We start from the raw sequence: 15,279 nt of genomic DNA on the forward strand, positions 1-15,279 counted from the left end.
CAAAGTAGCTGGGATTACAGGTGCCCACCACCATGCCCGGCTAATTTTGTATTTTTAGTAGAGACAGGGTTTCGCCATGTTGGTCAGGCTGGTCTTGAACTCCCGACCTCAGGTGATCCGCCTGCCTCGGCCTTCCAAAGTGCTGGGATTACAGGTGTGAGCCACTGTGCCGGGCCCATTTTTCTTTATTTAAACTTAGAAATGCCAAATAAATGCAACTAATATTTATCAAATGCCTCATATGTGCCAATATAAGCCCTATTAATAATTTAAATGTTTATGTTTTATTTGTTTGTTTGTTTTTGTTTTTGAGAGGGAGTCTCGCTCTGTTGTCCAGGCTCAAGTGCAGTAGCGCGATCTCAGCTCACTACAAGCTCTGCCTCCTGAGTTCATGCCATTCTCCTGCCTCAGTCTCCCAAGCAGCTGGGACTACAGGTGCCCGCCACCACTCCCAGCTAATTTTTTGTATTTTCAGTAGAGACAGGGTTTCACAGTGTTAGCCAGGATGATCTGAATCTCCTGACCTCATGATCCACCCATCTCGGCCTCCCAAAGTGCTGGAATTACAGGCGTGAGTCACCGTGCCCAGCCCAATAATTTAAATGTTAATTGTTCTATTGATGTAAAATATTTGTCTCTTTGTTACTTCTTACTTTCTTTTTAAAAGTATAGAAGTTATAGATGATGGCATTCTTTTAGTAAAAGATTCAAGAATGTCAAAGCATATAGGGAAAAATGAGAAAGTCCATCTCTAACACTGTTTCCCTTTCACTCTCCGGAGTTAGCCAGAATTTGGGATATATCTTTGAAGTTTGTTTTCTTTATATAATATTTACATTCATATACATGTGTGCTTTTTTAAAAAAATGAACATTAATAGAATTATACTGCAGTTTACATTTTTCACTTGCAAATATTCCTTCGATAGCTTTCTGTGTCAATATATTTAAGTCTTCTTCATTATTTTGGACAAATGCAGAGTGTTCTAGAATATTGCCACATAATGGAAAATATAAGATCCATGAACACAGGGACCTTTTCTGTTTTATTTACTGCTATGACTCCAGTTCCTCGAGCAGGCTTGGTGTCTGGTAGGTACTCAGTAAATAGAATTAATGAATAATTCATTTAACATATGGATTATTTCTGGTTGTGGCTGTTGAAAATAGTACTGTTGTGAAAATGCTTACTTGCCTCCCTATACACACAAAGAATCATTTTCTAGGGTAGCCATCCAAATATCTTTTCAAAGACATGGTTTCATTGTCTTGTAGTTTCTGGTGTTGCCAGTGAGAGCTATCATACCAATCTCATTCTGATTTATTTGCAGGAAACCTATTTTTGTCCCTCAGAAAAGTTCTAGGACTTTCTCTTCACCTTTGGTGCTCTGAAAGTTTACAACAGTGGGTCTGGACATCATGTGCTGCTTTTCATTTATCCCAGTCATCACTCACTGAACCCTTTAAACTGCAGAGGCACACCTATCTTCAGCTATAGGAAATTTTTTTCTCCTCTATCTTTTATTGTTTCTTCTCTATGACTCTTTCTATTCTCTCCTTCCGAGAATCCTGTTAGATCACAGTTAAAACTTCTGGATATTTCTTTCATGCTTTGTAGCCTTTCTGTCTCACTTTCTGTCATTTTGTGGGATTTGGGGCGGAGAGGAAGATAAATAACTGTGTTCTGTTTGCCATCTTCACCCAGCTCCCTGACATAGTTCTTTTTATCCCACAAGGGTGACTTTTTTTTTTTTAATCTGTCATTGCATTTGTCTCGCAGTCTCTTCCTAAAAAAAAAATATGACTCATATTTCATAATAATTGATGGGAGGTTGATATTTATTTAACATGCTTTTGTTTCATAGCTTTTTTTGAAGATGCTTTTTTTTTTTTCAAAGCCGTGATACCAATTTAAAAATTAGGTTGTGTTGCTTTGGTAGTGAGCCCAGTCACTTTAAAACACGTGTTGGTATCTTAATCACTCATCAGGTCCAGGCAGCTCCAAGTGTTGATAAAGGCCTTGATGCTTCTCCAGATGTCTAAATGCTAGGTCCAGGTGCAGTAAGCAGACTATTGGAGCTGGCACGTAGATTCTGAAGCACAACGTATTAATACAAATCAGAGTTTTAGGTTCTTGGTCTCCTAGAGTAATGGTTCTTAAGCCTGGTTCAGTACCAGAATCACCTGTGGTATTTGATAAAACTATGAAGACCCTCTATTAGACCTGTTAAATCAAAATGTTATGGGGAACGGAACTGAGTGCCTGTATATCTCTGAAGGCTCTGGAGGTTATTCTGATACGCAGCCAAGTATGACTGTGTTTTCATGTCTGTATATATTTTCTTTTTGTATGGGTTTTCACTGTTCTTACTCTCTGTATGTATTTTTTCGTACTCATTCCTCATGAGTAAAATGGCTATACAGTGTCCCTTGGTACAGATGTGTTCTAATTTACATAACATCCCCTCTTGGCAGACGTTATTAATATGCTTCTAGTCTTTTTTCATAACAAGTTACTTTAGTAGATATACTTGTACATGTAACTTTGTACACATTTGTGAATATATGGGATAAATTACTAGAAGTGGACTTGTTCAGAGGGTATATGTATTTGTGAATTTGAGAGATGTGTTTTCTTTGATTCCAATTTTTAAAATTGTTTTAAAATACCCATAAAATTGACTGGGTGTGGTGGCTCATGCCTGTAATCCCAGCACTTTGAGAGGCCGAGGCGTGTGGATCTCAAGGTCAGGAGATCAAGACCATCCTAGCTAGCATGGTGAAACTCTGTCTGTAGTAAAAATACAAAAAATTAGCCAGGCATGGTGGCAGGTGCCTGTAGTCCCAGCTACTCGGGAAGCTGAGGCAGGAGAATGGCGTGAACCTGGGAGGTGGAGCTTGCAGTGTGCCAAGATCGCGCCACTGCACTCCAGTGTGGACAACAGAGCGAGACTCCGTCTCAAAAAAAAAAAAAAAAAAAAACATAAAATTTACCGTGTAACCATTTTAAATGTACAATTCAGTGGCATTAAATACATTCTTAATGTTGTGCAACCATCACTACCTTTCGTCTCCAGACCTCTTTTCATCTTGTAAAACTGACTGAAACTCCATACCCATAAACAGTAACTCCCTATCTCTGGCAACTACCATTTTACCTTCTGTCTCTCGGATATGAGCTACTCCAGGAACCTCATATAAGTGGATTGTACGGTATTTGCTTATTTAACTTAGCATAATGTCCTCAAGATTCATCAAGTTGTAGCATGTCAGAATTTTCTTTCTTTTTAAGGCTGAATAATATTCCATTGTGTGTACATAACACATTTTGTTTTTCCGTTCCTCTGTCAACGGACATACGGATTTCTTCCACATTTTAGCTATTGTGAGTAATGCTGTCATGAACAAGGCTGTACAGATATCTCTTCAAGACCCTGTTTTCAGTTGTTTGGGTTATAGACCCAGAAGTGGAATTGCTGGATCATATGATAATTCTATTTTTAATTTTATTAGGAACCACCATATTTTTGTTTCCCACGGTGACTGAACCATTCTACTTACGTTCTCACCAGCAGTGCATAAAGGTTCTGATTTCTTCGCATCCTCACCAACACTTCTTATTTTCTGCGTTTTTGTGGTAGTAGCCTTCCTAATGAGTATGAAGTGAAATCTCTTTGTAGTTTGGATTTGCATTTCCCTAATGATTAGTGAGGTTGAACATCTTTTCATGTGCTTATTTAAGGCCATTTGTATATCTTTTTTGGAGAAATGTTTGTTTAAGTTCTTTGCCCATTTTTGATTTGGTTTTTTGTTGTTCAATTTTGGCAGTTCTCTATGTATTCTGGATATTAATCCCTTATATATGTGATTTGCAAATATTTCAGATTTTTTAATGTATGAAAATATGTATTTTAATCCTCAAGAGTTAACGTTCTTTTTTTTTTTTTTTTTGAAGCGGAGTCTCGCTCTGTCGCCCAGGCTGGAGTACTGTGGCCGGATCTCAGCTCACTGCAAGCTCCGCCTGCCGGGTTCACGCCATTCTCCTGCCTCAGCCTCCCGAGTAGCTGGGACTACAGGCGCCCGCCACCTCGCCCGGCTAGTTTTTTGTATTTTTTAGTAGAGACGGGGTTTCACCGTGTTAGCCAGGATGGTCTCGATCTCCTGACCTCGTGATCCGCCCGTCTCGGCCTCCCAAAGTGCTGGGATTACAGGCTTGAGCCACTGCGCCCGGCCGAGTTAACGTTCTTAAACTGAAAATATTCTTAGCTATTCTTAAATCTTGGAAGTCCTTACATTTTGTTTTTATCTCTTCTTAGGCCAGTACTAAAGTGGAAGTGGACATGGAGAAAGCAGAAAGCCTGCAGGTGACGAGAGGAGACTTCCTTGCTTCTTTGGAGAATGATATCAAACCAGTGAGTATGCCCATTGAGTGATATATAGGCCAAAAAGTAATGATAATAACTCAGGAGAAAAATAAGTGCTGTTTACCCAGTATTATGGAAGGTTATGGCATATGCAGTTTCATAAAATGAGAAAATATTAATATTGGAAATGTTCAGTATGCAAACATCTGTACAATAATCCCAGTGGCTGGTGATATTACTTACCTAAATATTTTCATGATAGGAAGCTTACCATCTTGTAAGGCAGGCCATTCAGTTTTGAGACTTTCCAATTATTGTTTTACTTTATATTGAACTAGAGCTTTTTTTCGAATTGGTTCTTATACAATCCCAAACTACAGAAACCTAAATTCAGTCCATCTTCCATATGTCAGTCATTAGGATATTTAAAATTAACGCTCATCTCCTCCTCCTCCTCCCCTCTCTCTCTCTCTCCTTCTCCTCAGCCTCCTCCAAGGCTACCCTTTTTCTTGCTCAATACATTTAGTTTCTCTGACTACTGTAGTTTCTAAGACTTAAAAAAAGTGTCAGTTTTCTTAAAAGGCGTTCAAAATAGTCATAGTTGAGCTTTAGAATGCAGTATAAGGTTATTAACCCATTTTCCTATAAAACAACTACTAACATTTGAGTAACTTTTGTTTAGAGTCCTGTGTTAATACAAAAACAAATTGTAGAAAGTCCCAGTTCTTAAAGAGTGTTTGATTTTCTTTCTTAAATGGACCTCAGGTCCATTAAGATTAATCTTAATCTTTATGACACACTGTTATTAGTCTGTATTTTCATGATGTGTAAAATAAGATATGGTATATGTAGTGCTCTGGGACTTGCTATTTATTAAATATTTTATTGCCAAGAGTCATCTATGTCAGGAATTCCTAACCTCTAGTACTGGTCCATGACCTGTTAGGAACTGGGCCACACAGCAGGAGGTGAGCAGCAAGCAAGTGAGCCTCATCTGTATTTACAGCCACTCCCCATTGTTCATGTTACCACCTGAGCTCTACCTCCTGTCAGATCTTTGGTGACATTAGATTCTCATAGGAGTATTAACTCTATTGTGAACTGCATATCTGAGGGATCTAGATTGCACACTCCTTATGAGAATCTAATGCCTGATGATCTGTCACTGTCTCCCATCACCCCCAGATGGGACCATATAGTTGCAGGAAAACAAGCTCAGGCTCCCACTGATTCTACATTATGGTGATTTGTATAATTATTTCATTATATATTACAATTTAATAATAGAAATAAAGTGCACAATAAATGTAGTGATGTACTGTGCTTGGGCCGGGCACAGTGGCTCATGCCTGTAATCCTAGCACTTTGGGAGGCCGAGGCGGGCAGATCATGAGGTCAGGAGTTCAAGACCAGCCTAACCAACATGGTGAAACCCTGTCTCTACTAAAAATACAAAACTTAGCTGGGCATAGTGGTGTGTGTCTGTAATCCCAACTACTCAGGAGGCTGAGGCAGGAGAATCACTTGAACCCAGGAGACAGAGGTTGCAGTGAGCCAAGATCGCACCACTGCACTCCAGCCTGGGTGACAGAGCAAGACTCTGTCTCAAAAAAAAAAAAAAAGGTAATACACTTGAAACATCCCGAAACCACCGCCTTCCCCCGCATGGAAAAATTGTCTTCTATGAAACTGGTCCCTGATGCCACAAAGGTTGGGTACTGCTGATCTATATGATTTCTTATAACTAAACATCATTCATTTTCATGCTGAATAGCATTCCATTGTGTGACCACCACAGTTCATCTGTTTTCCTGTTGATTGTGAATGTTGTCAGTTTTTTATTAAAAAAAGATTTGTCATAAGCATTCTTGAATGAATTTCTCTTATTTAGGAATAAAATTATTAGGTTGTTGGATATATGCACGTCCAGCTTTAAAAAAAACATTTTCCAGTGGTTGAACCAATTAGCACTGCCCCCAATAGTGTGAAAGATATCCGTTTGTTCTGCATCCTCTCCGACACTTGGTATTATCAGATTTATTTTTTATTTATTTATTTTTGAGATTGAGTCTCACTCTGTCGCCCAGAATGGAGTGCAGTGGTGCAATCTCAGCTCACTGCAACCTTCATCTCCCAGATTCAAGCAGTTCTCCTGCCTCAGCCTCCCAAGTAGCTGGGATTACAGGTGCCCACCACCATGCTTGGCTAATTTTTGTATTTTTAGTAAAGACGGGGTTTCGCCACTTTGGCCAGGCTGGTCTTGAACTCCCGACCTCAGGTTGTCTGTCTGCCTCGGCTTTCCAAAGTACTGGGATTACAGGTGTGAGGCACTGCACCCAGCCTCAGATTTAATTTTTGCCATTCAGTTGGGTGTAAAATGAGATCTCATTTCAGTCTTGATTTGCATTTTAGTTATTACTTAAGAACTTAAGCATTTCTCTATATGTTAATTGACCACACTCATGTGTTGTGTGAAATACTGTTTAAGTCTTTTGCCTGTTTTTCTGTTGTACTGCTTATTTGACTGATACAAGTTCTTTATATACTTTTTTCTCAATTTTGTATTGTGTTAAAATACATATGAAGTTTACCATTGTAATCATTTTTAAATGTATAGTTCAGTGGTATTAAGCACATTCATAATGTTGTGTAATCATCACCACCATCCATCTCCAAAACTCTTTTCTTCTTCTTGAACTGAAATTCTATACCCATTAAACAATAATTCTTTTTTCCCTCCCCTACAACACCTGACAGCCACCATTCTACTGTCCATCTTTATGAATTGCACTAATCTTAAGTACCTCATGTAAGTGGAATCATAGTATTTGTCTTTTTGTAACTGGCTTATTTAATGTAGCATAATGTCCTCAAGGTTCACCCATCTTGCAGCAAGGGTCTGGAGGATAAAACAAAAAAAATGAAGTTATGGGTATGTAAGGAAGATATACATGTTATGTATCTTGGGAGAGGCACTGTTTTATGGTTCAGGTATCTTAAAGCTTCCGCTGTGAGGCTTGGAGTATATAACTGGAACAATTAAAGACAAAAGCCAGCCTATAATTTTTTTTTTTTTTTTTTTTAGTTAGATGGAGTCTCTATCTCCCAGGCTGGAGTGCAATGGCGTGATCTCAGCTCACTGCAACCTCCGCCTCCCGGGTTCAAGAGATTCTCCTACCTCAGCCTCCCAAGTAGCTACGATTATGGGCACACACCACCACAGCCAGCTAATTTTTGTATTTTTAGTATAGATGGGTTTTCACCATGTTGGCCAGGTTGGTCTGGAACTCCTGACCTCAGGTGATCTGCCTGCCTCAGCCTCCCAAAGTGCTGGGATTACAGGCCTGAGTCACTGCACCCAGCCGTAAAAATTTCTTAGAACAACCATTCGGCCAGTAGGAATTAGGCTCATCATTACTTTTTACACTACTGCAGAATTTGCCATATCCAGGCCAAAGAATGAGGACCTTCCTCTGTATTCAGGAATCAAAGGACCAGTATATGCAAGGAGACTACCTAAAAAGTGGTCTGAAAAATTATTTTGTGGAAAAGTAATAGAGATATGAGATCGCTGGATACTGTTTCAGAGACAGTGTTACAAAAACAGCTTTGTGTGAGGTGCATGTTCTGAAGAACTGTTAAAACTCTTCCATACATCAGGTAATCAAAAGTTGACTTTTTGAGGGATATGATGATATTTAAAAAGTTGAAATTCTCAAGATACATGATCTTTACATGTACGTGATCTTTACGTATGGTAGGTTATGTTTTCCTATTCTGTTAACCTCATGAAAATCCAATTCAATTGTAAATACTAAAGTTATTGACTGCTTTTGGCAGCTGTTTTGATGGGAGGTATAACCTTTGAGATTAAAAGTTGAAAATGAAGAAGGGTGCGATTTAAGCTCCAATATGTAGTGAACACAAATAGAATTATTTTCTGTATTAATTGCTTTTATATCCTTTTCATTACAGCTGCTCATTCTATCTCATCCTAAATCTTGTATTTACACATACAAACTTAACGTTGGTGCCATTTAACTATGTCCCCTACCACAAAGTTGATGTGAACATGATCTTCTCATTACCATTTCATATTCTCATGTTAATCCATAGCACCTGCAGTCAGTGTTAAGGTAGTATATTTGTCAACTGTGCTGTTTCTAATTTCTAAGTCCATAATCTCATTTTTCCTTTGTTCTTAACAGAGCAGCCTCAAACTGCATACTGTTGATAAAAATAAGCACATTGGAACATACTCTTTCTCTCAGGAATTATGAGGGTTTGAGCTCTGGTAGATTCTGAGCCTAGAATCCATTGTTTTTATTCCATGAGGTCACTCAAAGCAGCCTTTTTTTTCCTATTGGGAAGAAAGTTAAATGATAAATTATACAAGTTATTTTGCTTTCCAGGCTTTTTATATTAATATGGGATAGTGATCAATACCTTTAGCATGTACGAATTATAACTCATCTTTTATACTGTTAAATATTTTAGTTTTTAACACTAATGCTCAAAATGCTTTAAACTGTCCTTTTTCTTAATAGGCATTTGGCACAAACCAAGAGGATTATGCAAGTTACATTATGAACGGTATCATCAAATGGGGTGACCCAGTTACTCGAGTTCTAGATGATGGGGAGCTGCTAGTGCAGCAGACTAAGAACAGTGACCGCACACCATTGGTCAGCGTGCTTCTGGAAGGTGAGGACGAATGAGGAGATGGCATTAAAAGTTAAAGGAAAAACAGCATTTTTTAAAAGCCCTTAAGCACATTCTAGAAAAGTGAATTCTTTCCCATTTTTAACCTTGTTCTTGATCTGAAAATAGTAATCCAGTCTATGTACCAATATTGTGTACAAATTAAAATTCTCTTGGGGTAGAATGTTACTGAGGAATGATAGTAACTAGTTTTCTTGTAGGATTATATCTGTATTTCTGTGGCACTTAATACACTGAATGATGCCACATAGCTTCAATTCAATTAAATAAATATTTACTGAGTACTTGTATTTTAGTCATTGAACTAGTTGCTGGGGATACAAAGACATTCAAGTATTCATTCAGTCTGGTCATGAACAAAGGCAGGGTAAAGAAAAGAAATTCCTGACTACAGTGTATGTGTGTAAAGTTGTGTGAATACAAGTCATTTTGCATAGGGGTGGTCGGGAAAACTAGAGATGATATTTAATCTAGGCCTTGAAAGACCAGTTAGGATTTTACTGAGTAGACAGACAAAAGGGAAAGAACATTCCATTCACAAATAATTAATTTACAGTTATAATTAGTATGACAGCAGAAAAGTTCAGTGAGGCCCCATGACAAGGGAACCTAACTACCTTAAAAGGTCTGGGGGGTGAGAGCTCCCTGAGAGAAACATATTAAGCCATAACTTGACCAATGAGGAGACTCTGGCCAGGCAAAGTCACTGGGGAAGGTGTTTGAAGCAGAGCATGTAAGTCCTGGGCAGGAAGGAGCTTGAAACAGAAAGGGAGATTGTCCTGACATGAGACTGTAGAAGCAGACAGAATCCAGTTCATATAAAGCCTTGTAGGCCATGTTAAAGATTTAGACTATCTTAGGGGCAATGGAAAGCCATTTGTAGGATTTTAAGCAGTGAAGCCACATCATCATGACTGCTTTATGATGGAGAATGGATTGGAGGGGCAAAAAGATACAGGAGAGACTAATGGTTAGAAGCAGTTGGATTAGTCTTGATGAGAGTCGATTGTGGTTTGAAGTATGTGGAGTAGTGTAGATGGAGATAAGTAGACTAATTAGAAATATTTAGGAGATAGAATTAAAATGACCTCATTATTATTGTCAATCATAATTAAGCTAACATTTTTTGAGCCCTTGCTATTTGCCAGTCATTCTGCTAGCACTGTGCATATACTATTTATTTAAACCCCACTTAAGTCCTCCAAGGGTCAATGCTGCTGTTGTCTCTATTTTGTAGGTGGGGAAGCTGAAACTTAGAAATATTTTTTAGATTGGATGTGGGCAGAGGCATCAAATATGACCCCCTGGGTTCTGGCATACACAGCCCGGTAAATGGTGCTGTTTACTAAGATTGGGAACACTAATGGAAAGCAGATTTCTGGAAGAAAGTTGATGGGTTCAGTTTTGAACATGTTAAATTCAGGGGTCATATAGGAGAAGTAAATCGGAAATGTTGATCTGCCTGTTGGATATGTGGGTCTGGCTGGCAGTAGACTCATGAGTTGTCAGTATATAAGACTGTGGTTGAAGCCATGGGAGTGGATGAAATCACTTACGGTGAGGGTATGGGTTGAGATGAAAAGGAGGACTAGAACTTGACTCTGAGGCATATTAACACCTAAGGACTAAACAGAGCAGAAAAATTGACAAAAGAGACTGAGCAAGAGTAACCAGAAAGGAAAGAGGGGAAAGAGAGAATGTGTATTACAGAAGCCAAGAAAAGAAACATATTTTAAGAAAGAGGGAAATTATGAATTGTTTCAAATGCTCCTAAGAGGCTGAAAAAGATACCAAAGTGTTCGTTGGGTTTGATGACAGGGAGATCATTTGTGACCTTGATGGGAGCCTGTTCAGTGTAATGGGGCTGGGAGCCATAAGATTTAGTGAGGATGGGTGAGAGGTGAGGAACAAAAGCAGCCAGTGTAAATAATTACATAGGCAAGTTCCATTTTGAAGGGAGAAGAAGGTGTAGTGTTGAGGGGTATGATACCCAGAAAGTTTTTTGTTGTTATTTAATAAGCTGTCAGATAGACTAGAACATGCTAAAACACTTTTGGAAAGGCCTCAGGGAAGAGGAAGAAGTTGAATATATGGGAGAAAGGAACAATCAGTAATGTCAGGTTCCTGAGAAGATGGGAAGGAAGATTTGATTGGTTTATGGTTGAATGAGGGACACAGCTTCCAAAACAGGGAAGGGAAGGCAGGGATGTCTAAATGTAGGTAAGTTTGTAGATTTGCTTGCCTTTATGAGAAGGCTTGAGTCTTCAGAATTCTAGCTTTTTACATCACATTTGCTTCTAATAAGGCAGTTTTCCCCTGCCCCCAATATCAGCTCCTAAGAAGATTGTATTTTTTTGTTAGACAAATGATTTGATAGAACTAATAACGTAAGTACTGATATGCATTTGAATGCATTCTCTTAAGAAGCAAAACCCTTATACTCTGTATATTTTGCCAAAAGTTTGAAAGATTAAGGGTATGTGAGAATGTCAAGAGGCATGTATTTCACCATACTTTTGAGAAATGCTAATTAGTTCGTTAAGTTTAGTTGCTAATAAATAAGAGAAAACATGTCTGCTGTGAAATTGTGTCAGGAAATGTTAATGAGCAACTAGTCAAGACCTCAGTATGTTCTGGATAAAAGTTTAAACTTGTTTTATTTCCCTTTGCTTAGGTTGGCTTTTTTCCCCTGACTTGCTCATGTCTTTATGCAGGCCCTCCTCACAGTGGGAAGACTGCTTTAGCTGCAAAAATTGCAGAGGAATCCAACTTCCCGTTCATCAAGATCTGTTCTCCTGATAAAATGATTGGCTTTTCTGAAACAGCCAAATGTCAGGCCATGAAGAAGGTATCAAGATTTTACTTTCATTTTAATTTCCTATCTCTTAAATGTGTGTGTGTGTGCACACATATATATGCCTTTGTACATGTAGACATATAAACCCATAGCAACTGTGTTCTCAGTTGGAACCAAATTATCAGAATTTGGGGGGAAAGTGACTGTTTTAGATTTTTTAACTTTGTAATGTATTTTATTGAGTACCTTTACCTTCTAAATTATGCTTTGTTTAATACATATTAAGTTTCATTTCCTAGTTTTGTATCAATTTGATTAAAAGAGTCGTAGTTGAAAATGCTTGAATAAAGTGGGACAAATTCATTTAGGATTTTTTAAAGTTCTTTCATTATGGTACAAAGTTGAACTGTTTGGGGTCAATTAAGTTGAGGAAGACTGAGATGTATCAATGGGAAAATAGTCCCAGGAATCCCTACAAAAGGATAGTTTTATATTAGGCAATAATCAAAATCTGCTTGGTAACTTAATACAGTTCTCATCCATCTTCCTTTCTCCAAGTGCCACTCGTCACCTTCTTAATTAACATGGCCACTTTATACCATCAGTGAAGTTAGAACAGCATAGAATAGAATCCTAGAGCTGAAAAGACTGTAAGACCATCTGGTCCATCTCGCTCACATTCAAGCAAGTGCCATGCAACAACAACAAAAATCAATGATGAAGACTCTAAATGGCTGTTCCATCTTACTTGTTAGATCATGTTTCCATTGCTATTCTAATTTTGCATACTGCCAGTCAAGAAATTATTATATCTGTCTGAAGTATTTCTTTTATTTAAATTCTTTTTTTCATGCTTGATCTTTTATAGATAAGAACTGACTGTGTAAGTCCAAGAAATGCGGGAAAATCAGAATGAGGTGAAAGAATCTTGAGAATTGAAGTGCTACCTCGTAAAGACAGTTCAGAGTTTTCTTTCAAGTTGCTCTTAGGTATTCGCTCTATAAGGATATAGTGTAGAATTCTTCGGTGTTTCTTTGGGAAAGAGATTGAGGAGGTGAAATAGATTTAAAAGGAAGATGACTTCCAAAAAAATGTAAGCTTGAAAAGCTAGTCTCTTGTTTGTGCAGGTGGCAGAAAATTGCACAGGGTACTTCAGATGGATGGAGGAAGAAGAACTTGTAGCAGGATTCCAGGCATGAACATTGAAGAGTCCAGAGAAATACATAAAAATCTTTGAAATTGAGTGTGAAAGAGAAATATTGCCAGACTCAAAAAGAACTTATAATATCATATTCTGTCTCTGAGGTGAAACCAGTAGTATCTGTCCTTCCCAGGAAAATCTGAATAGAATAATGGGGACCAGTAATTTCCCTAGAGTAGGTAGGGCTGTTCTTCTTTGTCTTCTTGTTTTCCCTCTGATGGGAACCCTTAACCCACTTCTTCTGGTAAAAATTTAAATAGCAGCCCTTGAAATCTGTAGCTGTTGAATGTCCCATTTATTTATTGAATAGCTAATTCTATTTGCATTTTCCTAAATCATCTATTCCTGTGCTTTTTCAAAAGTAGTAGTCAGCTTTGCAGATGGTAAATTACTCCATTGCTTTCCACCAGCTGCCAGCTTCTACCTCAGATGTACTCTGAGATGTAGGTGGATGGTCCTAGTTTTTCTATAAAGTTTTTAAAAAGTACTTTAGGCTTCTGCAGATCAAAGCTACTTTGTAAGTGTGAGATATTATCATTTTTATTATTTTAATCTCTTGCAAATTGACTTGAAGGGGGAAGGTAATATGTGCTGATTTTAGAGGCTTAAATGGTTAAATTAATGGCTTAATAATTTATGATTTAATCTTCAAATTGTTGAAGCCTTTCAAGGTAGAGTTTTAGATGAGTGGAAGGCAAGGGAGTATAAAAATAAGTGTCCATACAAGCTTATTCAAAATTATTTTAATTCGTGATTCACTGCCCGGATCATCCATGCACTCTTAAACTTATAAAAACGATTTCTGCTTCAGCAGTATAATAAATTTATATTAGAATTTTTGGTTTTCCTTGGGGGAAAAATACTATTCTTTGTAATTAAAGTTCAGAAAAGAGAAAAGAATGAAGCATAGGTGTCTTGGAAATATATTAGGAATATTACAAAATCTTTCCCTGCAGATAGTTTTCACATTGTTACCTAATGATAGGTTGACAAAAGCCTGAGGGCTTAAACCAGTCTAAAGATGCTAAGTCTTCCAGGTTGTTTTTGAAAATGAAATGTAAATGTCATTCTTTAGTATAAGTTCTAGACTACCTCCCAGTACTGTTCTTGCCCCTCCATTTTTAGTGTGAGGATGGGAAGAAGATGTTTTATTTTTTTTTCAGAGCTCAAATAATTTATAAAGTTTTATATTTCTGGAGAAAACCTTTCTTTTGTTGTAAGTGCAGAAAATAAGGTAGCTTTTTCTAATTACAGAAATAATTTAGAAAATACAAGAAAGAACAGAAGAAAATAAAAATAAATTCATATTTGTCCTTCAATTCTCTTTACCACTCAGACACGCATATACACATGAACACATTTACCCCTCCGTTATATATTGGGGATTACATTGAAACATACTGGTGTAAACTTGCTTTTTTCACTTAAAATATTATGAACTTTTTTCAGTGTAACTAAAGCTTATCTGAGTATTATTTTAAATTAATAGCTGTCTAATATCTGAACAGTCCCTTTTTTGTTGGACGATTAGGTTGTTTCCAGGTTTTTTTCATAATTGTAAATAATATGTGTGTCAAAGAGTTATCTATACTCCCAAGGTCATTGCAGCAGTATTCACAGTAGTGGAATGGAATCAACCGGAATGTCCCTCAGAGGATGAATGAATAAAGAAAATGTGGTACATATACATTGTGGACTATAACACAGCCATTTAAAAAGAGTGAAATCCTTGTCATTTGTAACAACATGGATGAAGGAGCTGGAAGACATTATGTTAAGTGAAAGAAGCCAGGCACAAAAAGTCAAATATCACATGTCCTCATTCATATATGGGAACTAAACAATTGAACTCACGGAGGTAGGGTTAGAATGATGGTTATCAGAGGCTGGGAAGGGTAGTGGAGATGGGAGAATAAGGAGGAGATAGTCAATGGGTATAAAAATACCATTAAATAGAAGTAATAAGATCTAGTGTTCAACAGCACAATAAATTAACTATACTTAAAAATCATAGGCCAGGCGTGGTGGTTCATGCCTGTAATCCCAGCATTTTGGGAGGCTGAGGTGGGGGGATCACGAGGTCAGGAGTTCGAGACCAGCCTGACCAGCATGGTGAAACCCTGTCTCTACTAGAAATAACAAAAATTATCAAGGCCGGGCGCGGTGGCTCAAGCCTGTAATCCCAGCACTTTGGGA

At 37.8% G+C, this 15,279-nt stretch overlaps 1 protein-coding gene across 5 annotated transcripts in view; it reads left to right on the forward strand.

Moving 5' to 3' along the window:
* The window catches only part of NSF (N-ethylmaleimide-sensitive factor), a 143,446-nt gene that overhangs the window by 87,567 nt on the left and 40,600 nt on the right, over positions 1–15,279 (forward strand). For all 5 annotated transcript variants that reach the window (XM_011953902.1, XM_011953897.1, XM_011953898.1 and 2 more), the window contains 3 exons: positions 4,316–4,411; positions 8,911–9,067; positions 11,800–11,933. In XM_011953902.1, coding sequence (XP_011809292.1) covers positions 4,316–4,411; positions 8,911–9,067; positions 11,800–11,933 — 387 coding nt within the window. The remainder of the gene's footprint in view (positions 1–4,315; positions 4,412–8,910; positions 9,068–11,799; positions 11,934–15,279) is intronic.

The sequence above is a fragment of the Colobus angolensis genome, unplaced genomic scaffold (assembly GCF_000951035.1).
Source record: "Colobus angolensis palliatus isolate OR3802 unplaced genomic scaffold, Cang.pa_1.0 Scaffold377, whole genome shotgun sequence".
Classification (NCBI taxonomy): Eukaryota; Metazoa; Chordata; class Mammalia; order Primates; family Cercopithecidae; genus Colobus; species Colobus angolensis.